We start from the raw sequence: 27,003 nt of genomic DNA, 5'->3' as shown, positions 1-27,003 counted from the left end.
CACAAGCGCATTGCCCAAGTTCTGGATGAGACCTTTGAAGAGATCACTGAGGCCGATTACCCCGATGTGAGAGAGCACATCAACACTCTATTCCGCATCTAGGCATGCATGCAGCCCTAACCCTCCTCGCCCCAAGAGCCCGGGCCGACTAACTTCCTTCCCAAAATAAAAGCCGCTTACTGGGAACCTCTTTTGGTGTTTCCCCAAGCACCGGCCGCCGCGACTGGCTACCTTCCTCCTGGCTTGAGAACAGCTCCTGACTGTATGCATCTAGGGATTCCGGGGCGTCTTCCCCTGCCTCAGCACCCTCACTCCCACTTTGCTCCTCCTCCTCCTTCTGCCTTGTTGAACTGGGCTCTGAAGTGTCCACGGTGGTACTTGGAGTGGAGGTGGGGTTGCTCCAAAGTATTGCGTCCAGCTCTTTGTAGAAACGGCAGGTTGCAGGGGCAGCACTGGAGTGGCTGTTTGCCTTGCTGGCTTTACAGTAGGCATTCTGCAGCTCCTTCCCTTTAACCCTGCACTGCAGAGCGTCCTGGTCATGGCCCCTTTCCATAATGTCCCTTGATATCTGCCCAAAGGTATCGTAATTCCTACAGCGGGAGTGCAGCTGGGACTGGACAGCTTCCTCCCCGCAAACACTGATGAAGTCCAGCACCTCGCCATTGCTCCTACTGGGGATCGCCTGGCGCGTGGAGGCATGGTCACCTGGAAAAATTCGCTGAGAGCACTCCACACCTGGCTGAGCAAACAGGAAGGGGATTTTCAAAATTCCCAGAGAATTTAAAGAGTGGGTCTGACAGTTGGTTACCTGAGGGCAGGGCAGTAGAGTTCAAGTGATGACCAGAGTGGCTAGAACAGGCATTGTGGGACTCTTCTGGAGGCTGATCAGAGTGCACTAACAGACTAGGGTGTCCAGACTGGCGCTGGGGCACTCCAGCGAGGGCGCACTAAACGTTATTCCACTCGCTGAGGTGGGGTACCAGGAGTGCTCTAGCCACGGAGTCAGAGCGCTCGACATGCCTTGCCAGTGTGGACAGGTAGTGAGCTAGTGTGCCCAGGGCTCCTTTAATGCGTTCTAACTCGCAAGTGTAGCAAAGTCCTTAGGAGCCATTAGGCCAGATTCACTGACACGCCAGTGGTTTTGTGTCATTCAAGCTATTCCAAGCAGTGGCCCAGTGCATCTGGGACATTGCTTTGCTGGAGAGGCCTGTCTTTTGGAAAAGACATAGGACCGGATTCATAAAGTCATAGATTCCGAAGTCAGAAGTGTCCACTGTGATCACCAAATCTGACTTCCTATATAACCCAGGCCATAGAAATTCCTCCACACTGTGTTATTCCAGGTTCATGCTGAAATAACTCCATTGGCTTCAGAGGAGGAACACCAACATAAAACTCGAGTAATGCAGTGATGAGCCAGGCCTATAAAAATTGAAGTCTATTTCGTGGTCATTAAACATCCCTCGGAATAAACAGTGCAACACAGAGTGCCAAATCCACAGTATCCCAGTGACACTTCTAAGCACTCCTGCCACTGAGATTGATCAACTGCAAACCACATAGGTTCATTTATGTTTCAAACTAATGTCGAGTTGTTATATATTCGCAGTATCACAGCAAAGAAAAAAATGCACCTCAATCTAAGAAGGAAAGCAAATATTACTGTAGAACTCTTAAATAGCGTGCATATTGCTTGTGGGTGTAGCTTCATATGCTTCATGGCTTCAGGAATTATTTATGAATTAGAGCCATTTTTTTCCTCAGAATGGAGCTCCTACTCGTTAAGCACAGTCATTATCAATGATTAGCTTTAAAGTTATTTTCATGCACCAGTGGTTCAGATTAAGAAAAATAAGTAACTTATTTTACAGCAACATGTAACAGCTGTATAGTATTTATTAATAGCTGACGGGTTCTTTGGATTTCTTTTTCATTACTATTGAAAAGAAATCCTCAACCTTTTAAATTGCCACAAATCCCAGAATGACTAGAACAGTCTTTGTTTTTTAAATGTCATGTTATCTCAGGACAGAGCTGCAAAAAGATGAATTTGTCAGTTTGATGATCTAATTTGCAGGTACTCAGGGTACATGGCTCTCCTTTTAATCCCAGTTGTGCTGATTTCTGTGTAGTAGACAATACATTACTTTTTCTGATGAAATTATGAGAATAGTGATTTAGCAAGGAGGAATAATTAAAACTGTTTGTCTTGCAGACTGTCAGAGGCTCTTAGGGATTACACAAATAAAAATTAACTTTTTTTTTCCTGTCTGTGTTACAGTCTCTGCAAAGTTCACAAACAATTGTAATCCTATTTTACTGAGTACAGACTTAAAAGTAAAAGGTTGGTTATCTTTCATTCATTAAGGATAGTCTTAGATTAGTGAAAAGCGAATATTTTATTATGAAAATGTGCTGATCACAAAACTGCCTGACTCTTGATTCTGAGCTGTATTTTGGCCCCTTTATGCCGCTTGGGGACTGAAAACTAGCCAGATTGCCTCACCAGCAATCCCCAGAGCTGTGTAGGCCAACAGAACGACCCTCTGCTGCCTCTCAATGTAGCCCCCACACAGGAGCAGGCCTGAGGAAAGAACGGGGTGTCCTAGAGTGTTTGTGGCTCATGCACTTTGCCATCCGGCTATGCTCGGACACCAGACAGTAATTTGGGGTTGTTGCAGCCAGGCCGGAAGTTAGAGCAGCCCTTGGGGCTGAGCCAAGGTAGCTCCCAGCCATCCAAGAATACAAAAAGCACAACATGTTAGAGTCACTTTCACCTCCACTCTTGCTGGCTTGTGCTTTTCACAGGATGACCTGCACTTTCTGCCCCAGCCTGTATGCATGACAGCTAGTGCACTCTCGCCACCTTCCCGTCCATCTGTGAACACCTTTCCCTGCACTTTGCAGGGCTGGCTGGGTCAAGGTGCTGACATGCATTCACTTGATGTAGGTCTGTTCCTCCTTCTGTTGAACTTATTCCTTCCCACCAAAATGCTGCTATCGCACCCCACCACCACGCATGTTGGCTACCACTCGTGTCTGCTCCAGCAAGTGGGAGAAGGGAGTCTGCCAGAATAGCTGACCCACTGCAGACTTCCACATATCCTACGCAAGCTGATGGAGGGGTTGCAGTAGTGAGAGTGGTGTTCTGAGGAAGGGGGTTGCTAGGATGGCATTGAAGCCGCCTGGCTCCTCAAGCACTGAAAAGACCTCAAGTTCCATCCCACTGCACCATCGGGGTGAATTAAGCGTATTTATCAAATGAGAATGTCCTGGGAGACCCAGAGGAGAGTGATAACTTTAAATGTGTTGTTTGTTTTACAATCAGGGTGGTGATGGAGCTATATGGCAGTGAGTTAACATTTGTGGGCCTTGTGGAAAGACTGGGCTTTCCAGAGGGGTATGAGGGAAGGGAGGGTGGGTGCTTGGCACACTGGGGTAGGAACATTATTCCAGGCATGGGTGAGGGTCAGGTGGCAGCATGGAAGGAGGCATGAAAAGAAAATGAAGGGAGGGGTGAGGGTGGCATCTCTGGTGAAACAAAAGAGTGATGGGGGTTATAAAAAAGAGTGAGCTGAGAAAGAGATGAAAGTTTAGTGTGTGAACTTGTTTGCATGGTATTACAGTAGAGCCCTGATTGAAGCCCCTGGGTTCTGCTGTACAGTACATACTAAATAATAAATGGATGCAGAATTGTGCAGAGACTTGAAGGTGAGGACCAGAATTTTAAGCATGATTCAGTAAGTGCAGGGGAGACAGTGGAGGGATTTGAAGCACAGTGCCAGCTGATTCAGAATCAGAGTTCAAGTCCCTGCATTTATTTTTATGTGTTAAAAACATTTACTGCATCACAACACACAACGATTTTCCTTCATGAATTCAGTTGGAAACTTCCCCAGCAAACAAAGGCTTAATCCAGGACTATCTCTGTTTATACAACGTTAAAATGAGGAAACAGGCTCACTCTTTAACGTCAGTCACAATAAAAAGTACGCATGGCATAAGAGAGCCAAAGTGAATTATTAAAGGGCAAAGTTCAATATATCCCCCCAATGAAGCACATTATCTCATCACCTGATGAGCTCACAATGTGTGTTTATTGCCCCACATAAACCTCACGGTATCGTTTCCCATTCTAAACAAGCACTCTAACCTTTTCGTTAAAGACCCCTACAAATAAAAGCACAACAAAATACTTCCTGGAGCACTTAATACAATGAAAAGGTTAATTCTTACAGCTGTTATTGTGGCCAGTGATAATTCTGGAAACTCGGAAGCGCCTGTTTATTCTGAATGGCATCCTGCAGGATGAGGGCAGAAGCTGCTTATGCCCTGAAGGGGTGGAGCAGCAAGGCCTAGGTAAGATAGGTAGGGGAGCTGAGTGAGAACAAAATGAGGAGGAGCTGGTGAGGTACTGAGGAAGCTGGTTGGATTTATGAGAAGATTTTCATCTCAGAAATATTTCTGAAAAATTGTTGCACTCTTGAAGGATTTTGGTGCCAAATGAAATAGGAGGTATTTCTCCCCTTCTTCTCCTTCTCTTTTCAGTTTCTTTTCATTTTCCTACCTTGGGGTTTGGCCCTTTGCCATTGCTCTTGTTCTTCTCAATGCCTGAATTAGCTCTGAGCCATTATTGTATATCCTGGGCCTGATAACCCACTCTTTCCCACAGGTTTTCCACAGGACGTGCACATACTGTACCAGCCTCCACATCAGTATACCACTTCAGCTATGACTCCTGTCACTATTCAAAAACAGGACTTCTGAAAAACAACTCTGTGCAGACCACATTTTGTGGAGCACTCTGCGTTTGGGCAGGAAAATTGAAATTGTTCCTCTCCCATGTTCTTGCTCTGCATTTGCTGCTCCCCCATCTGCCTACTAGTCAGTCCTGTGGAGAAGACTGCAGCCTGCCCCAACATGGCAGTACCATTTTTCTCATCCTTAGCACACAGAAGTAGCAAGGAGTGTGTGTGCGGGTGGGCGGAGGGGAGAGAAGGGAGGAAGTACCGCAGAAGAGACTGAGGAAAGCAGCCAAGTAGTGGGAAGAAAAAGTCCTGGGGTAAATGTTTCATTATTCCGGCTTTTAGCTAGTTGATGATTTGGCTGATAATGATTTTGAAATTAATGAACAGTCAGTATTCTATTTTATTTTAATTGATAAGAAAACAAAAACAACTACAATGGTTGCCCTTAAAATGTTACTACCAGTTAGAAACATGCTTCCTATGTTATACACATAAAAGGGAATAAATTGGAGGTTCCGAAAAGAGCTACACAAATGATTGGAAGGCTTGAAAACCTGCTTGTTGTCTGAAGCATAAGAAGCCCAATCTACTTAGCTTACCAAAAAGAAGGCTAAGACATGACTTGATCACAGTCTGCGAGTACCTAGCTGTGCAGAAGATCTCTGATGGTAATGAACTCTTTAATCAAGCAGAAGAAAGGCAGAAAAAGCTCAATTCAGACAAAAAAATAAGGCACAGATTTTTAATAGTGATCTCAATTAACCATTGGAACAACTTACCAAAGGATGTGTTGGATTCTCTATTACTTAAAGCATTTTTGGATGTCTTTCTAAAAGATGCACTGTAGCCCAACCAGTTATGGGATTAATGCAGGAATTGTTGGGTGAAATTCTATAGCTTGCATTGTACAGAAGATCAGACTAGACCGATGGATCCTTTAGGCCTTAAAATGTATGAATGTATAAATCTATCAATAATGACAGAAATCAGGGGGAAATGAATCAGGTAGAAGAAACTTGCAAAATGTACATCCTTTTCAGTGGCCCAGTGTCACGTAGCAAGTTATGCAGCAAGGTCCCCCAATTTGCTAAAATTATTCTAAAAATGCGCTACAGGGAGAAAATATACAAACACAAATGTGTTTTATTTATTAGCACTGAAACAAAGGACTACCATTCCTCCAGGCTTTAGGAGCTACACAGGAGAGGAGACCTTTCAGATTGTGTGGCTAGTTGGAAGAATGAATTTTTTAATAGATTTTATAGAGCAAAGATAACTATTTATGTGGTATCTTTGCAAAACGTATACATTATAGTGCCATTAATGTCGCCACAAAATTTCATTACGCATGGGAAGTAGGCTGGCTGAAAAATGTAAAATGAAACATTTTCCCATAATAAAATGTTTTCACTGGAAAAGCTTGATTGTTGGTTGACTTTGCCTTCAAGAAAATCAAAACAAAATGTTTCTGAATTGAAAATTTTCAGAACTTTTCATTCCATGAAAATGTTGATATTTTGACCCTCTGTTCTAATTCAGGATAAAAATGTCAAAATACCAGAATTTCCCATGAGATGGAAATTCTGCTTTTCAGTTGGCTCTACATGGGACCTTTGGGATAACCATGCATTTTTTGCTATGTATAGCATAATGTCACCACTATGTATTTTGGATCTGAGTTAAACATTTTTGAGGTCTCTGCTATAGACTTATATACTCTAATGTGGAATCCTGGCCCCATATAAGTCCATGGCAAAACTCTCATTGACTTCAGTGGAGCCAGGGACTTCACCCTGGGAGTGACTGAGAAGCATGGCACAATGTAATAAATCTTCTCCCGTGGAAACTCCTTTCTGGAGTGGCACCATATGAATGGAATTAACCAGAGCTGTGATGTATGTGATCAAAAATTCAGACTTTTCTTAAATGTGAGAGCACAGGTAGAGGGAAGACTTCCCAGGGTATGCCTATGAAAGAGATGCTCATGTGCCATAGCAACAAGGGGCTTATGACTATCTAGAGAGATTTTTTTAGTTGACTGACAAGCTGTGCCCTAATTAGCTCCTGTTGCCCCAGACTTGGTAAAGTTCTTGAGCATGTACATAATTTTAAGTACATGAATAGTACCACTGAAGTCAGTGGAACTCCCCATGTGCTTACAGTTATTCATGTACTTTAGTGCTTTGCTGGATTGGGGCCATATAGTGCTTTTCATTCATAGGTCTATTACAATATAATAATATGCCCAAAGACCAGTTAGAGAAGTCCTCACCATGATTCTGAAGTTGAATCTCAAGCTCAGAAATCAAGCAATATAATCCTTCTTCCTCCTTACCCTTCTCCTTCGTCAAAAGACTCAAGGTTAGTCTACACTACAAACTAAAAATCTGCAGCCCTGAGTCTCAGAGCCCAGGTCAATTGACTTGGGCTCACGGGGCTCAGGCTGCAGGGCTAAAAATAGCTATGTAGTTTGCTTATCTTACTGAACACTATCCACACACACACTTTGGGCCTAATTCTTTCTTATCCAAGTGAGATGAATGACTAACTTCAGTGGGACTGGGGTGTCAAGATCAGGTCCTTTACCAGGCACCTCAGAGGATAGTTTATCTGTTTACTCTCTGGGTAGTTAGGACTGAAGGCTTACTCAGTTCCAGTACTGACACCACTAGGTGTTTACTTGGAAATGGTAGTGCTCTTGAAATACCTGGTGCTCTATATCTTTGGAGTATTTAATAAATTACTCTGAATGTTTTTTGTGTTATGCTTTATCAACCTGTGACGGTTGACAAATAGGTTTCCTACACTAATACTATCAAAACATTAGAGTGCTTTGTATGTTCGGAGCATCCTATAGATAATTCATCCTCAAACTACCCTGTAAAGTAAGTGAGAAAGTATCATTATCCAATTTTATAGATGGGGAAACTGAGACAGAAAGGTAAACTGACTTGCCTAAGGCCAGGTCTACGCTACAGATCTATATTGGTATAACTATGTCACTCAGGGGTGTGAAAAATCCACACTCCTGAGCGATGTAGTTATACAAACCTAACCCCTTTGTGTAGACAGTGCTCTGTCAACAGGCGAACTTCTCTCATCAACATATCTACTGCCTCTCAGGGCGGTGGATTAACTACATCTATGGGTGAAGCTCTCCCATTGGTATAGTGGTGTCTTCACTACAGATAGGTCAGTTATAGAGTGATTGCTTTGTGAAAAGTATTTTACATCATTGCGTGTGATGTGAAAAGTCGTTGTACATTACACAGGTGTGCATTTAATTAAGAAGAAAATAAATTCCAAATCCACTGGGAAACATTTTTATTAGTTGGGACATTGCTTGTTCTCATAACATCTTGGCTTGGTAATATAGCAATCTGTGTAAGTTAAACACTACTGATTTGCTGTGGTGTATCATTGTGGTTACCCAGAATGCTGGCATTCTTTGAAAGAATTCACTGAAGTGGGGATGAACTATAAATTGGCATGAGACTATGCATGGCAGAATTATTAATTAAAAGCTGTCAGGAGGGGTTTGTTGTTTTGATTCCTCTTTTAATTTTGATCCATTCACTCTTTGCTTCATATTTAAATTGGTTTCTCAACAAAGGGAAGGGAATGTAAGTCATTAGATGGAGCAGATGTTCTAGCATTAGAAATCAAAGAGGATCTCTCTCCAAGTAGCTTTGTTGTGTTTACTGAAGGAGGAGCTGTCTTATGTTGTCAGTTATATGACTCAGATAATAACAATGATAGCTGAAAACTCTCGGTAGAATTAAGGCATAGCATGATTAACAGGAATAACAGTATTGCTCTTTAACATAACAAGTCTCTAGTGTGAATACTAAACTATGGTTAAGTATTCTTAGTTAATGATAGATCAGTCTACATTTAGGATTGAGGAGAGGGTTAAAAAAGATCTGTACTTTTTCTCTTATAATTAGGTGCTTGCATGCTATGGTAATGAAAGCCATAGAAATGACTATAAATAAATGAATGACATATTATATTACAAACTCAGAGAAGAAAGACAAGCATGGACTTGATGGCTAAGTTACTGGACTGGGACTCCGGAGAACTGGGTTCTACTCCTATCTTTGATCTGTGACCTAAGCAAATCACTGACTGGCTGTGCCTCTGTTTCCCCTCCCACCTTTGTATGCTTAGATTGTAATCTCTTCTGGGAAAGGACTGGCTCTAACTATACCTTTGTCCAGTACTTAGGACAATGCAGTTCTTGTGGCTGGGGCCTCTAGGCACTATTATAATATGGAGGAATTTGTGTTACCTTTACATATATATTGATTACATTTTCATTGTTAGTGATTCGGTCTGAGATGGTAACAATGAAATAGGGAGACAGGAGTAGTCAGGCTTGATTGTCTTTATTAATAAAGTTGCCTTTATTATTTAAGAGTAGCACATAGTAAGAATAGATATACAATACCCAATCCAAAGTTTGCAGCCAATGCCAGTCTGATCCCAGTCCTGTCTGATCCGATCAATAACTCAAACTTGCAATCTTTTATAGATAGGTTGTTAACAAGCCATAACTTCCTTTTTTTACGCATGACAGTTACAGACATCCCCTTTTGTCTGGAACATGTTTGTAAATTTCTAAGCACATATTGCAATATCCAGACTTGACATCCTCATGTGGTTAGTATGTTTTGTGGTTAAAAAAGGAATATTATATTAAACATTAAGCAAATAAACTTTCCGTTCTTATTAAACTAAATTTCCCTCTTCATCAAAGTTACACTACTTAATATTATTATTGAAAATTATTCTTAAAACTTCATGGGGGTTTGGTTCACTTACCAGTAGGCCTTTTCTTAGCAATAGGCCCTTTGACTTTATGGTTAACGTTGTTATGTTCAGGGCCGGCTCCAGGCACCAGCTTTCCAAGCAGGTGCTTGGGGCGGCATTCAGAATGGGGCAGCAGTCCGTGTCCCGCGGCAGCAATTCGGCGGCAAAATTGGTAGAGCCGCCCCCGGTTATGTTGAGAGTCATCTGCATCAGGACTTCTCATTGGATGGCCTTGTGTCCCTATGAGAAAAATTGCTAATGAACAGATGTATAATTTTAACCATATTGGCTGCTGTCCAATAAGTTCTATATAGGCTGGGATGCTGCCAAACAGGCCCATGGAGTTGGGAAGATACAGTTTGCCATAGCGAGCAGTTTAAGCTCCTGTTTGACTAGCGCCTAGAACAGATATGGTTGCAAAACATCAACCATGATGGTTCAGTCTATATAGTGTTGTGGAAGGAGCAAACTAATAGAAACGGGCCATGATGAAACAATTCATATACCTTCTAATGGTATCACTATGAAGGGAGACTCATAGTCCAAATAGACACATTCACCATGAGACTATTAGTATTATTTATTATTTGTGTTTCTCTAACACCCTAAAACTCCAATTAGGGTTGAGGCCCCATTGCGCGAGATGCTGTATTAATACATAAGAATATACTTTTCCTTCCCTGAAAAATTTATAATCTAATTTAAATCAAAACATGATAAACAATAAGAGGGAAGAGGGATGGGAGAGGATAAGGTTAATAGTAATAAATTTATACTTCACATAGGCCTGCTATCCTGGGGGCAGTTGGGGAACCATGTTAGCTCCCAGTGTAACTTAGAATAGCCTCAGGGCTGCCCTACCTTATCCCAGTTTATAACACTCTAGAGGCTGTTATTTTGACAGGAATCTCTAGAGTGCAGTATTCTCCAGTCTTCCTCCCTCCAGTCTTCCTCCCTACACTGGGAGGTTAGAAGGATGTGGAGCAGAACTGGCTATGCTGGCTTGATGCCATTCATAGATTCCAAGACCAGAAGGGACCACTGTGATCATTCAGGGCCCAACTACATGATTAGGACATCTTTAAGTCCCCTTTGCACTGCATGCAACCATATGAAATACACGCATTGGTAGTACAAATTGTTGGCTTTGACAGGCTTCCACTCAGTACGTGACTGATCAAATGAGTGCTCATACCTCAGCAAGTTGTAATTGCTGTGGTTGCTGAATTTGCTAAATTTGTTGTTCAGAAGACTAGATCCAGCATCAGATCATATGTGTGAGACACAAAACATGTTACTATTCCTGGCCTCAGATAAAAGTTCTATATATTCTAATAAATTCCTGGCCTCAGATAAAAGTTCTATATATTCTAATAAATATACATAGCTCTTTGGTGTCACAGCCAGCATTGCACTATGTTGAAAACATATTTGCCACCATTGCATCATACATCCTTTTAATAGTTTATTTAAATCAATGGGAGTTAGGCACCTTGGCACTTTCAAAACTCCCACTACCTAACTTTTGACATTTTTTGGTCCCTAAATACTTCTGAAAACCTGTCTCTAAGGCCAGAATTTTCAAACATGACCGTTTAAGGTTAGCCTCCTCAATGCATATTTAGGCTCTTAAATGAAAATGTCTTGATTTTTCAGAGGCTCTGAGCACCTATAGATCTCCTACTGATTTCAGTAGGGTTCAGAACAGTGGCCATACTCCTCCTAAGTCAATGTCTGCTCATTTAATAGTTCAGCTTTGTTTCTGTTTTAAGTGACACACCTAGAGTCTGACAGAAGGCTTCAGAAGCTTTCTCAATTTTCTTGTACTAGAATTTCCATGAAAAAGCTGGCAGTAGGTATCAATTATCCAAGTTAAAACATGTGTCTTTCTTGCTGAGCCTTCCATACTTCAATTTTTTTCTTTGAAACTGGATTCACAATTTGTTCAACCCAGTACTGCATCTTTTACTATATATTAATATTAATATCTCTGATTCCAGAATAAATTGTCCTCCGCCACAGCATTGTCCTGGAAAGAGCAGCACTTTTCAGCTCTGTCTCCTCTGTTTCTAATTTTCTTTCTTTTTAAAAAGTGAAATGTAAACCATTTTAATATTGCATGAACCTATTAAAGTCCTCACTTTGCTCAGGGTTAGCAGTTCAAGTAGTCTGAAATCAATTTGGTGGTGCTGGCTAAGTCTTTATGGAGAACACTATAGTATAGTTGATGAAACATCTCCAGATCTTTCTTGGCCCCTAATTGAGGCAGAGCAAAGAGAAGGGTAGAAATAGAGGAATAGTGGATTAGAGGAGAGAAAATGGGAGGAGGGAGAGAGGGATGCATGGAAGAGAAGGGTAGAATAAGGCTTTTTAAGTCAAGGATGAAGTCTCTGGTCTTGAAAGCTGTATCACAGATTCTTGTCCTGTCTATTTGTGGTATCTGACATTTTGTACTGACCATAGATGTTGTCATTGTTATGAGCCCAGCTATTTACTCAGTGACCACTGTACATGTAATTATGGCTACATAATAGTGTCCATTCAAATTTTCAAATGAGTGTTTTCAATCACTCATAAAACATACTTGCTTTTAAACCATGCATAGTATTTTAAAAGGTACACTCACTGGAGGTCCCTTCTCCGCCTGCTGGGTCCAGGAGGCAGCCTTGAGTGGGTTCGGGGGGTACTGGCTCCAGGTCCATGGTGAGAAACTGTTCCTGGCTGTCGGGAAAACCGGTTTCTCCGCTTGCTTGCTGTGAGCTATCTACAACTTCATCATCATCATCTTCCTCGTCCCCAAAACCTGCTTCTGTGTTGCCTGCATCTCCATTGAAGGAGTCAAACAACACGGCTGGGGTAGTGGTGGCTGAACCGCCTAAAATGGCATGCAGCTCATCCCAGAAGCGGCATGTTTGGGGCTCTGACCCGGAGCGGCCGTTCACCTCTCTGGTTTTCTGGTAGGCATGCCTCAGCTCCTTAAGTTTCACGCGGCAATGCTTCGGGTCCCTGTTATGGCCTCTGTGCTTCATGCCCTGGGAGATTTTGACAAATGTTTTGGCATTTCAAAAACTGGAACGGAGTTCTGATAGCACGGATTCCTCTCTCCATATAGCGATCAGATCCTGTACCTCCCGTTCGATCCATGCTGGAGCTCTTTTGCGATTCTGGGACTCCATCATGGTCACCTCTGCTGATGAGCTCTGCATGGTCACCTTTGCTGATGAGCTCTGGCCAGCGTGGCAAGCTGCAGGTGACCATGCAAACAGGAAATTGAAATTCAAAAGCTTGCAGGCCTTTTCCTGTTTACCTGGCCAGTGCATCTGAGTTGAGAGTGCTGTCCAGAGCGGTCACAATAGAGCACTCTGGGATAGGTCCCAGAGGCCAATACCGTCTAATTGCGTCCATAGTACCCCAAATTCGACCTGGCAAGGCCGATTTAAGTGCTAATCCACTTGTCAGGGGTGGAGTAAGGAAATCGATTTTAAGAGCCCTTTAAACCGAAAAAAGGGCTTCATCATGTGGACGGGTGCAGGTTTACATCAATTTAACGCTGCTAAATTTGACCTAAACTCCTAGTGTAGACCAGGGCTGAGACTTGTGTGTCCCAAAGAGCTGTTGAATTCAGTAACACAGTGTCCAATGAACCATCACATGAGTAATAGGCTTACTGTATCACTAGATTTATAATTAAAATACAGACAATACCTTAAGACTCAATGCTTTCCTTCTGCTATTAAGAAATTTAAATCATTAAAATATTAATGATTACTACTAATTGCTATCCTTCTGCTATTAAGAAATTTAATATGTTGCTGTTAGTGATGATGATTTATTATTTATCCAAGGTTCAAAAATTTAATTGAGATACAAGCCTCCTTTACAAGGCAGTCCTGGTTAAGAATTAAGCCCTTATTTGGCAAAGAATTATGTACATGCTTAACTTAAAGCAGTGTAAATAGTATCTTTGAAGCCAGTGGAACTACACCCAGTATGTAAAGTTCAGCATGCACATTAATCTTTGCAATATCAGGGCCATATTTGGTTTTACTGTTCCCAATGTCTTCCCAGTGTAGAGTGGTTTTTATTGAAAAATCAACATTTACCATTACTGTACTTGCCTGGGCCAGATTTTTTTACTCATGTTGAGTAATATCTTACCCTGTGAATAGTCTCTTTGTTATATGATTACCATAATATTTCACTATGCTATCTTTGGACTAGGAAATCATAGAATCATAGCATATCAGGGTTGGAAGGGACCTCAGGAGGTCATCTAGTCCAACCCCCTGCTCAAAGCAGGACCAATCCCCAATTAAATCATCCCAGCCAGGGTTTTGTCAATCCTGACCTTAAAAACTTCTAAGGATGGAGATTCCACCACCTCCCTAGGTAACGCATTCCAGTGTTTCACCACCCTCCTAGTGAAAAAGTTTTTCCTAATATCCAACCTAAACCTCCCCCACTGCAACTTGAGACCATTACTCCTTGTCCTGTCCTCTTCTACCACTGAGAATAGTCTAGAACCATCCTCTCTGGAACCACCTCTCAGGTAGTTGAAAGCAGCTATCAAATCCTCCCTCATTCTTCTCTTCCGCAGACTAAACAATCCCAGTTCCCTCAGCCTCTCCTCATAAATCACGTGTTCCAGACCCCTAATCATTTTTGTTGCCCTTCGCTGGACTCTCTCCAATTTATCCACATCCTTCTTGTAGTGTGGGGCCCAAAACTGGACACAGTACTCCAGATGAGGCCTCACCAATGTCGAATAGAGGGGGACGATCATGTCCCTCGATCTGCTCGCTATGCCCCTACTTACATATCCCAAAATGCCATTGGCCTTCTTGGCAACAAGGGCACACTGCTGACTCATATCCAGCTTCTCGTCCACTGTCACCCCTAGGTCCTTTTCCGCAGAACTGCTGCCTAGCCATTCGGTCCTTAGTCTGTAGCTGTGCATTGGGTTCTTCCGTCCTAAGTGCAGGACCCTGCACTTATCCTTATTGAACCTCATCAGATTTCTTTTGGCCCAATCCTCCAATTTGTCTAGGTCCCTCTGTATTCTATCCCTGCCCTCCAGCGTATTTACCACTCCTCCCAGTTTAGTATCATCCGCAAATTTGCTGAGAGTGCAATCCACACCATCCTCCAGATCATTTATGAAGATATTGAACAAAACCAGCCCCAGGACCAACCCCTGGGGCACTCCACTTGACACCGGCTGCCAACTAGACATGGAGCCATTGATCACTACCCGTTGAGCCTGACAATCTAGCCAACTTTCTACCCACCTTACAGTGCATTCATCCAGCCCATACTTCTTTAACTTGCTGACAAGAATACTGTGGGAGACCGTGTCAAAAGCTTTGCTAAAGTCAAGAAACAATACATGCACTGCTTTCCCTTCATCCACAGAACCAGTAATCTCATCATAGAAGGTGATTAGATTAGTCAGGCATGACCTTCCCTTGGTGAATCCATGCTGACTGTTCCTGATCACTTTCCTCTCATGTAAGTGCTTCAGGATTGATTCTTTGAGGACCTGCTCCATGATTTTTCCGGTGACTGAGGTGAGGCTGACTGGCCTGTAGTTCCCAGGATCCTCCTTCTTCCCTTTTTTAAAGATTGGCACCACATTAGCCTTTTTCCAGTCATCCGGAACTTCCCCCTTCCCTCAAGATGAAAGGTGTTTCATGAAATAAGGTATTAATTTGATTTAAACATTTGTTTCATGCCAAATGTTACAAAGCTTCTTCCATTTTATTTTTTGACAGCAGCGAACTCTGATAATTATGTTTTATGCAAAATATAGTATTCTGGTTTACCTTTCCTGGTTGGATTAAACAGCAGAATTTTCATTTGCTGTCATAGTTGTCATGGTCTTTTGCTCATGCCACATTATTAAAAAGTGTGCTTTATACACACAGACTACACCTTCATCTGCTTAGAGCAGATTAATAAACATTATCCTTATAAAATGAATAATTACACTAGCGATTTTAATATTTTTGTTTGCTTTTAGAAATGAATTATCTACCTCCCTAAGAAACAAACTTCTTATTGGATTATTGCTGGAAAGGATGGGCCTGGACTAAAATCCTGTCTCTGAATATCTCAAAGTTTTCCATGTGCATGTGAGAGTTTTGTGGCTTGAAGCTGTCTCTAAATAGAATGTTAATAAAATGCTATACTGGGCTGTCTGGATATGTGGCCTTTTTCCTCCCCTTCCTCATCAGAGTGTGAATAAAACCACAAAGCTGGGTACAGGACAAAGGAAGCTCTTTGATATTGGTAGTGTATAGTGATGAACCAATGTCTTTATGTATATGCACCTGTCTCATTTAGCTTTGTTTTCTACTGTCTGCAGACTCCAGAGGAAGGAGCCTCCACATCCATCTATGCAGCTGTCTCACCAGAGCTGGAAGGAGTTGGTGGCATCTATCTTTACAATGAGCAAAGGACAAAATCTACTGATGTATCATATGATGAGGAGCTGCAGCGAAGGCTCTGGACTGAAAGCTGCAAGATGACTAGGATTTCTGATGTAGGTAGCAGAGATCTCTAAAAGTAGCCACTTCCAACGGGGTGAATGAAATGTGTCCAACAAGCATCCTTACCTGACTTCTTGCAGCATGAACCAGCATCCTGGAATTCACAGTTCAATCCCAAAGGCAAATGTGAACAGTGCTGCTTTTCACTTGAACCCATAGTCTGCTAGGGAGTCAAGGGGAAATATTCCCACAGAAATGTGTATAGGGTGGTTTTAAATCTAACCATCAGTTTTGTAATCATGATGTTTCGGTCTGTGATTAAAAAAGTCTTTAACCTTGTGCAGAATTGTGTTTTTCCCTTTTTATGTAACAAGAAGAGACTGTCCCTTGTGGGACTGTTATGTCTTAAAACCAGCTCTGCAAATCTTGCAAATATAACTTAATCCACTTTTTATCAGTTCTGGAAATTTAGGGTTTCTTTCCTTAAACTTCTTAAATCCTGCCTACACTTTATAATAAGTAACAGATTATTATAATTCATTCTTTTGTCCTTCATGATAATCACACTGTATCCATCACAGGAACTACAGTATAGTACAACACCCTTTACCCAGATGTTTCAGCAGAAACCAGATGCATTTAAAGAAAAGGACTTTAAGATAGGAGGGTAGGTTGGAAGGCTTAGAAAAATTGTTGAAAAACTGGAGAGGGTTCAGAGAAGAGCCACAAGAATACTTAAAGGATTAGACAATATGCCTTACAGTGATAGACTCAAGAGACACAAAGGAAATTAGGCACCTAAGCCCCAGACTGAGGAACCGAAGTCCCAGTTTTAGGCTCCACTGCAATCCACAAAACTTCTCCTGAATGCTGTAGGCGCCTAAACTCACTCAGTGCCTAAGTAAAAGTCCCCCACACCTATGTTTCTGCATCTAAGCATGTGCCCTGCTGCCTCACCCTAGGTATCTGGGGGACTATTGCCCACCCAAGCCCCAGAGTAATCCACAAACCCAGGGAAGATAGGTGCTCTGATGGGTGTTGGTGCCACCAGTGGTGCCCATCTTCTACCTGTTAGCCCTGTGGTTAGAACACTTGCCTGGGATGTGGGAGGCCCTGGTTCAATTCCCCCCTGCTCTGCCTGAAGGGGAGAAAGAGGTGGAAGACCTCAGTTCAAATTCTCAGTGGTGCTCTAAACATGGGGCTATGGGATATTCTGATGTGGGATGCCTTCAACCTCCCCTGTTGAAGCTGCTCCACTGTGGATAAATAATGATAGATGACTGATTAAAGCAGAGGGACTGGACCCAGGGTTTCCTACCTCCCAAGTGGGTGGACTAACCACTGAACTATAGAGTCATTCTCTCTGTCTCTCACCCAGTGATTGAGTATTTAGTGGAATAGTCAACCTCAAGATACGTGATTTTTGGTTAACAAGAGGTTGGTAAATGCCTGGTGTATTTATGTTGCCTGTCTGATACATCCACTGAGCAGAATCTCAAAGGGATGGGGTTTTTTGTTTGTTTTGTTTTAAGAAAGTTTTATCCCTTATGGTTACAAAGAAAACCTTTCCAATGTGAACTGAGTGTTGTCTCCAGACAGCCTGAACCCTGACTCTTTTAGTGGTGTGTACTCCACCCTACTCCCACCTCATGAATCATATCTCAAAAGCAAAATTATGACACTTCAAATATCAGCAATATTTCATTACTCATTTTTTAGTGGCTGGGATGAGAAGGGGGTGGGCGTGAAGGTCACACTGGGGGATTGGGAGTTGCTGAAGGAAATGAACTACAGAAAAAAAAAAGGGAGTCACAAGAACAAGTAAGAGAGAGAAAGGAGAATGGGAAAAGAAAACTGTCAGAGGGCAGAAATGTCTGGTCCCAAAGAGGATCATATTTTACCTCTGGGCTGTGAGAGGTGTGATTTAGCCCTGGGTGTTTTCATTTATTATTTGCAATGGTTAGCAGCAGGCAATTTATCATCCAGTCACTGTAGCACTTTCCCTATGTCACTGGCTGATTTTTTTTGGAAGGGAATGTAGTGCTTGTGAAATGTCACAGACTGACACGTTGGGAACTAAATTCCTCTCTTTATTCACAGATCAGGCACAGGATGCTGTGGAGGGTGTTAGCTAGCCAGCATTTTATATTGCAATATTGTTCCCACAATTGTTCTCATTGTTGGCAGAAGTACTTGCTGAATTTACATATAACAGAAGGGACCATATGAATCCCCATTGTAACTCCACTGAAGCCTGATGAGTTTTCCGCATGGTGACCAGGAGACTGCAAAATATTTATCTTCAAGGGAAATTCTTTCCCCATATCAAATTTTAAAAGTTATTTTAAGATGCTTTAAAATAATAGAACTTCAGTTGGGATTGTTGTTCTCAAATAATTTCAAAGTTTGGTTTATATTGTACTTGGAATCTCTAGCTCGTGCTTCCACTTGCTCTTTCAGATGGGAGAAGGCTTCTTCAATTAGAGGAGCTCCTAGAGGGCTATGATGGGCAGAGTCCTTGCTGATTGGCAGGTACTTTGCCTGTAGTATAGGACTGTTTCTTTGTGCTTCTCTTTCTATGGCCTGCTGTAGAGGATTCCCAAATTTCATAGGCTGATGGACCTGGCAGACTTCCAGCTGCAAACAGGAAAGGTGGGGGCACGGACACAAGCTGATCTGACAATTGCCTGAATAAAGACAGGTTTCAGAGTAACAGCCGTGTTAGTCTGTATTCGCAAAAAGAAAAGGAGGACTTGTGGCACCTTAGAGACTAACCAATTTATTTGAGCATGAGCTTTCGTGAGCTACAGCATCTGATGAAGTGAGCTGTAGCTCACGAAAGCTCATGCTCAAATAAATTGGTTAGTCTCTAAGGTGCCACAAGTCCTCCTTTTCTTTTTGCCTGAATAAGGTCATTCTCTTTGTCTCTCACCCAGTGACTAAGTATTTGGGACTTGTCTACACTGGCAAGTTTCTGCACAGTAAAGCAGCTTTTTGCGCTCCGACTGCAGATGCACTGCCAAGCCACTTTGTGTGCAGAAACTCTTCAGTTGCAGCGCTGCAGAAAACCCGCCTCGCTGAGAGTCGTAAGGCTCTTTGCGCAGAGGCTCCAGCACTCTATTGCCAGTGTAGACACTTGATTGCTTTCTGCCCTGTAATTGGCCTTTGGAGCTGTCCCATAATGCCTCAAGGGACCGCTCTGTTCATTGTTTTGAACTCGGCTGCTGCGGAGACATGCACCCCTCCCCTTTCAAAGCACCGTTTCTGACAGCCCTTGCGTGCTGTGCTGATCTGCTCCGCGACACAAAACAAACCATGAATGTGGAATGCTCGCGCTGTTGAACCCAGAGGGAGGGGTGTGTGTGTGAGAGAGAGAGAAAGAAAGAGAGAGAGATTGCTGTGCAGAGAGCCCAGAGAGGGAGGCGGGGGCTGGTAGGGTTTCCCCCTGCCCCTGCCTCAGGACAGGTTGCTTCATGCCACTGTCTGAATTTACAAGACAGCATGCTGACACACTCTCTGTCCCCCAAAACACACGGTCTCTCTCCATACACACACACACTCTCTGTCACACACTCTGCCCCCCCACACACACACACACTTCAGTTGAAAAGCAGCTGGCAATGTAGTAGGATGCCCATGGAACAATGGGTTTGGGAAACCTGCATCATGTGACGCTGTACCTGCCCCATGAGGCACTGCAAACCCTTCCCAAAGCATCCTGCAGCCAGTTGCACAGTGGGATAGCTACCCACAGTGCACTGCTCTCTTTGCTGTTGCAAGAACTGCTAATGTGGATGCACTCTAGCGTCCCAATGCAGTTTAATTCCAGCATTTTAATAAAAGTGGTATAACTTGTGGCGCAGAAACTTGCCAGTGTAGACATACCCGTAGTGGAACAGTCAATCTCAAGATAAGTGATTTTTGGGGAGGTGGAGCAGGAGGATTTCAGCTCTTCAGTAGCCCAGCCCCTTCCCCAGTCCAGATTTTTGCGCTTTCTCTTCCTCATGGTACTGGCAGCTTCATATTTCCCCAAACACTCCTTGCCACTTTAGGCAAGAGAATAGCTGAGGACTTTGGGAGGTGCTCTGATGCTACTTCCCCATCTTCATCAGGTGATGGCATCATTAGAGATGGGATTGCTTTCACTTGACTGGTAGCAGCAGATCTGAACATTACACTGATGCTATTTTAGACACAGGATGCAATGACTGTTTCCCCAAAAATAAAGAGCTTGGCAGCTTTTGCTATTGGCAGTAAAACCTTTCACATTTACAACATTGCCTTTGATAAAACAGTCTTCTGATTGTGTAAACCCGTAAGCTTTCAATTGAAGAGTTCAATGGTTTTCTTTCATAAAGATGGATGGTTAGTTTCCAAATAGAGCTGTGATCCCTCCTTTTATACATGCCTCAGAATCCTTTTCCAGCTCCTGTGACAACGCCTTGGAAGTATCATGGTAGCTGACACTCTGGGGTATATTTTGGTCCGGGGTGATGGAGCCATTTTTACTGTGAGGGTGCTGAGAGCCATTGAACTAAACTGTAAACCCTGGATATGATGGAAATCATTTCAAGCCAGGGGTGCTGCAGCACCCCTAGTTTCCAGCACCTATATTTTGGTCTGAGTCTCCCAGAGAGAAAAGTCAGGGTATAAGTGATGGACCCACAAGAGAGGAGAAAGGGAGGTGTCCTGCTGCCTGATTCTGGAGAGCAATGCACTATATCTCGATTTTAAGGCCAGAAGGGACCGTGATCATCTACTCTGACCTCCTGCACATTCCAGGCCACAGAACCTCACCCACCCACTCCTGTAATGGACCCCTGACCTCTGGCTGAGTTACTGAAGTCCTCCAATCATGATTTTAAACCTTCCAGTTACAAAGAATCTACCATTTACTCTAATTCAAACCAGCAAGTCGCATGTGCCCCATGCTGCAGAGGAAGCCAAAAACAAACCAACCAACCAACCCTAGGACCACTGTCAATCTGGCCTGACGGGAAATTTTGTTTCTTCCTGACCCCAAATATGGTGATCAGTTAGATCCTGATGGTCCCATAAGCCAGACACCTGGGAAAGAATTCTCTGTAGTAACTCCGAGGACTCCCCACCTAGTGTCCCAGCTCCAGCCATTGGAGGTATTTGCTAATAGCAGTCATGGATGGGCCATATGCCATTCTAGACAACCTCATCATACCATCCACTCCATAAACTTACTAAGCTCAGTCTTGAAGCCAGTTAGGTTTTTTGCCCCCATTGCTCCTCTTGGAAGGCTGTTCTAGAACTTCACTTCTCTGATGGTTACAAACCTTTGTCTGATTTCACCCAAAAACTTGATGATGGGCCAGTTTATATCCATTTGCTCTTCTGCCAACATTGGCCCTTAACACTAGTCATCTCCCTCCTTGGTGTTTATTGTTCTGATATATATATGGGGGGGGCATTCATATCTCCCCTCTGCCTTCATTTTGTTCGGCTAAACAATCCAAACTCCTACAGTTTCCTCTCATAAGGTAGGTTCTCCATTCCTCTGATCATCCTAGTGGCCCTTCTCTTGAAGAGAAAGCTGGGGAACAAGAAACCACCGCAGGCAAGTCCCAGCCGGGCAAGGAGACAGAAAAATTATGTTGAATCTCTGGCTGCAGCAAAATGGTAAATCCCTTGGCAAAATTCTCCATTTCATGGTATCATGAAAAAACTCAGATTCCATGGGCACAGAATTGCAAAATCCACAGGGCATTGATTTAGATGAATAGTTCAGTTCACACCTCTTAGAGCTATTGTTTCTGCTTGTCTGCAGGTTCAGGCATGTATCACTACATCAGTTTATATTTGGTCCATTTCTACCAGTGCCTAATTGAAAAAGGCAGCGACTTTACCTTGACATGTCTAAATAAGGCACCCAAATACCACAATGATGGGCACCAATAAAGAAACTAGATCAAAAGAAATTGAGGATGGACTAGAAAAAAGTGGATCTGATACAACACTTGTATTACTTCCGTTTTATGTGACTGTGACTCCATTTAGCGTAATACAGTATTGCATCAGCCTCAGTAGCTGTAATATACATCCTCCAAAACTGTAACTTTGCTCAGAGGTGTCGTGTCTGGGGCATAGGTGGTCACAGATAATGGCTGGAGCAGAAGTCAGGCCTAGTGGTTGAAGGAGGAGTTGGGAGCCAGGAACCAGAGCCAGCGGTCAGAGGAAGAGTTGGGAACTAGCAGTCAAGCCAAGGGTCATGCTTAACTTAAAGCCGGAGACAGGAGCAGACAGCAAACCAGGGCTGAAGCAGAACAGGGATGAGACTGGGATCAAGGCAGGCACAGAAGTGATCACAACTATGGGCATACACACTGAGCAGTCAGCAATCTGCTGATGTTGAGTTTAAAAGCATGCCTGCTTGACTTCTGTCAGCCAGTCAGGTGGGCTAGCCAATCAGTCGGTCCTACCACAACTCAGCAGAGCCCTTTAATCTGCTTGGAGGCTGGGCTCGCTAGTCCTCAGGCTCAACTGAAGGAGCTCACTCCTGTCAAGAGGTTTGACTGAGCAGTACTTTAAGCTGTTTTTACAAATAACATTTTGTTAAACTGAAGTTAAGGTTGCGATCACAGATAAGTAATTGAAGGGTAAAAACATAGCACTGATGTAATCTCCAGAACCATCTATCGTTATTAGAAGTAGTAGTATTGTAGAACCTGGGAGTCCCAGCCATGGACCAGGACCCCATTGTGCCACGAACTGTACAAATATAGGACAAAAAGACAGTCCATACCCCAAAGTGCTTACAATCCAGAAAGACAGTTGGGGGAGTACAAGTCAAAAATGAGCCAGTACTGGCCAACATGATAGGCAGTGGTCTCAGCACACCAGGGGCAAATGGTCATTACAAACCTAAGCACACATTTTAAAAAAAAAATTAAACATATTAAGGAACAGAAATGCACAGCTAAGGTACTCAAATAACCTTAACTGTGCCCTGTAATGACATCATGCCATAAATATACAATTATAATTAGTTTATAGTAGTGTTTATAGTTCTAGATTAATTAAACTGATTTTTAAAGTCACATTAGGTTATTTTCTTTTCTTTTTCTTCCTCATGGTGTCATATTCTCTATGCTGTTAGGGGCACCTATATTAACTGAGGGCAATTTGGCTTCATGCCTATTAAGGATAATGGGAGGCAGATGCCATTTGGAAGAGGGCAACTGTGTCTTCAGTCCCTTTGAAAACAATAGGAGATGGCAGCCCTTTTTAAAGTAAACAATTTCTTCATGGAATTCTCTATAAAAGATTGTTATTTGTCAGCTCCCATTGAATAAGCAACTTTCAGTTATAAAGAATAACAGCAAAAAATGATTTTTATAAGGAATTTTTATAAGGAAAAAAATTGCCATCCGCACAAGCTTTCAGTGAATTTTAACTAGGTTTAAATTTGAAGCGTCGGAATTATTATTTAATTACTGAGATTATTCAGGTCAAAAGAAAACGGGTCTGACACAGGGTGCTAAATTTCTTAACAGACCTCTTTATAAACATTTTAACTCTGAAACTAACTAATTCTTTTGTAAATTCTCAGAAAAATAATTGTATACTCAAAGAATTAGTGCTGTCATTTCAGAGGCTACACTGTGTTCTTCATGCATAATAAAGTGGTTCATATATAACAAAATGTTTTAATCCCTGCTTAATTGCAAAACTCATGTCAGCAGTAGCTATATAAACTCAAGCAGCATTTCCATAATGTAATTTTATACATAACTGACCTTTTTGCTGTTCATTAATGAAGAGAGAGTGTGTAAGTACTGAACTAACTTTATATATATAACTAATGAATGTACTTTATACTTCAATTATTTTGCACATCTATCAAATTGCTTTCATAGATGACCAGAACTATGTATGCTACAGTGACAAAAGATAGTCTTTAGGACTGAGCATCAGGTTTATAGAGGTCTGGTACTAATGTACGGCACAGCTAGCCGTAAACACACTAACACTTCACAAATCCCCATACTGAAAAGGCAGTCATCTTCAAGCAAGGAATGACTCTTGTACCCTTCTGGCCTTAGATTATTCCTGCTCATTACATGACATTACTTATGCTCCAGCAGCTACATGGGAGACACAGAAAAGTTAACATTTCTTTGCTGCATGAGCTTTTCAACTCACGTGGGATAGAAAAGTCTGAGATTTCCGATAAATAATTTTAAAAAGGACAAAGGTGGATGAAATAAGAGCATCAGCACATTGACATTTCTGAGGCTACCCACATGGTCATTGAGGAACTGAAGCATATTGCATGGTACCATCTCACAGAGGCAGGTAAGTCACTTTTTAAAAAAATCAGTATTATTTGATTTTCCAACTATAATTTATTTACACTTTTTTTAAAAAAAAAACCCCAAAGTAGCTCCATGCTGCAGTAGGACTCTCTGGTGAATGAACACATAGCCTGGTGCCTGGTGGACACCACATAAGACCACTTGTAATGTGCTGACCACCATAGACCCTATCAGAAAAAAAATGAAGTCCCAGGTTTGTGCTGAATGGCTTTCTCAGCCTGCCATATTGAGGGCTCTAGCGCATACTTTTCCATGTCACCTGTTAAGTCTTTTTAAGTATTGTTCACAGAAGAATACTCAGCAGATTTCTTCTAGGCAAAGGAGATAGATTAATTTTAAGGTGATGAGTGAAAGGAGCAGAATGGGTGCTGTACATTTTTAATATTTTTAGGTGAATGTAGTGCTCCCGAAAGGTCTCAGAATAATATCCTTGAAGACTAATGTCTCCCATGTATCCACAAAGCAGATAGCACAAATTCTGAACTAGAATAGTGAGTCCCTTACTGGAATAGCATAAAAAGCCATGAAAATATGTCTGATTCATAGTTTAGTAATACCTAGACACCTCCGTGATATAAGGCTCCATGGTATTTGGCAATATACATGCATATATTAGATGATTGCCTTTGCCCCAAAGATATTATAATCTGAAAGATCTACAATCAAAGGGTGTGTCTATGTGAACATTTACATCCTGGCAAGCTGGAATGTAAATCTACCCAACTCTAGCATGCCACAGGCTAGCTGTTCATGTGGACCCTGCTGATGCACATTAACAGTTTGTGAATGCGTTTTGATTGAGTCCCATTTCAAAGAGGACTAGATCAAAGCACATTAACAAATGGTTACGTGCATCAGCAGGGTCTACATGGAGAATTAGTGACTTGGGAAAACAAATACATTAAAAATTCCCTGGAGTCTAATACTTCAGCCACAATTGCTTTGTTTATAACTTTTCTTGTTTCTCTCCTTCTTCCCCACCCTTTGCAGCTTGTCTGGGCTGGTATGCAGGTAAATGATTTCTTCCAAAGGTGACTGTCAAGGCCCATAAGGGGGCAGTCTTATCTAGTGGTCAGGGGTGGAGTTAGGGTTGTGTTCGGGAGTCACACCAAAAGTGAAAGCCAGAGTCAGAGTCGGAAACCATGCCAAGAGTTGGACTCTGAGCCACGCCAAGGATTAAGCTGGAGTCAGAAGTCATGCTAACAGTCAAAGATAGAGTCAGCAGGGGATCAAGATGAGGAACAAGGAGCAGGGTGTGGTAGCAGCAGTGGGGATGAGGCATGGTAACAGGAACAAGGCGAGTCAGCAGGAGCCAGGAACATGGATTTGGTATCGGGAGTCTAGACAGCAGTAGGCCTAGCAAATAATTGTTCAGATGGGGGTGAAACAGGAAGCTTTATACCCTGTGGTGTTAGGGTTGCCACCTTTCTAATTGCTAGTAACTGAACCCCGAGGCCCTAGCCCTGCCCCACCTATTCCCCCCAAGACTCTCCCCCTGCTCTGCCTCTTCCCCGAGGCTCCGCCCCCTGTTCTGTCTCTCCTCCAAGGCCCCGCCCCCATTGCTCGCTTCTCTGCCCCGCTCCCCACTGTCGCTCGCTGGATCATCTCAAGGAACCTGCCTATAGCCTGCTGAGCAGGGGCTGGCCTGGGCTAATGATCTGGTGCCTCTCTCTCCTCATAGTAACTGGGCTTTTGGTTCAGTTGCCTTTAGGGTTGCCAGGCCCCTGAAAACCGGGCACTTGGCAACCCTAAATGGCACCCGGACATAGAAGCCGAAAACCAGATTGTCCGTGTAAAATCGAGACAGGTGGGAACCCTAGGTAGGTTCCAATCAGCAGTCTGCTTCTAGCCACCTGACTTTTCTGAGTCAGCAGGTGTGGCCTCTGGTGGTGGGGCATTAGCTGCGGTTTCTTCATCTGACCTTGCAGTGTGGTGATGCAGAAGGCAAGGGTCTTGCTTTGCAATCTTTCAGGGCTGCGTTTGAGACCTGTGGCACCTGACATTGACAGAAACAAGGTTTTATACTGTACATCAGCCTGGCATGACAACACTCAGCATGACCCTCAGAATTCCCTCTTTGCTGTGTTGAGTCCTCTTCCTCAGAGACTAAATTATGGCTGAAAGGGTACCACCTTTCCTTTCTGGAAGAGAATTATTTTTTACACAATTCTGTACCGTATTTCCCACAGTATCTAGGTAATACAGAACTCCTTAATTCTAGCCTTGCCATATTATGGTAACACAGCAGAAAGTTGCACTGCTGATATTTCAGCTCCTCCTTATTCTCTAGAGAGCACTGAAAGTAGAGCGGCCATCCTGAGGGAAATTCCAACATTCTGAAACTTCCTTTCATCTGAAAGCAGGATGACAAGTTGAAAATTTGAAAGTTACCATGGAACAGAAGTTCTGAAATATCTTGATTTGGTTTGATAATGTTTCATTTTGATAATGTCAAAAATTAGACATTATAATGTTATACATTTAATATTTTACATTATAATAGTTGTATAATATTAACATTGATTACAAGCTTTAAAAAAGGTTTTGAAAATTAAACATAAAAACAAATTGTGAAAGTCAAAACAACATTCCACTTCAATTCAAATTGTT

At 42.6% G+C, this 27,003-nt stretch overlaps 1 protein-coding gene across 8 annotated transcripts in view; it reads left to right on the top strand.

Moving 5' to 3' along the window:
- Window positions 1-16,387, top strand: part of ZBED1 (zinc finger BED-type containing 1) — a 290,772-nt gene extending 274,385 nt beyond the window's left edge. For all 8 annotated transcript variants that reach the window (XM_084614140.1, XM_084614148.1, XM_084614147.1 and 5 more), the window contains one exon: window positions 15,925-16,387. In XM_084614140.1, coding sequence (XP_084470266.1) covers window positions 15,925-16,122 — 198 coding nt within the window. In that variant the 3' untranslated portion in view covers window positions 16,123-16,387. The remainder of the gene's footprint in view (window positions 1-15,924) is intronic.
- Window positions 16,388-27,003: the final 10,616 nt, after the last annotated feature.

Source organism: Lepidochelys olivacea, assembly GCF_965140295.1.
Source record: "Lepidochelys olivacea isolate rLepOli2 genome assembly, chromosome: 1".
Lineage (NCBI taxonomy): Eukaryota > Metazoa > Chordata > Testudines > Cheloniidae > Lepidochelys > Lepidochelys olivacea.
This window is presented reverse-complemented; position numbering and strand designations above follow the sequence as displayed.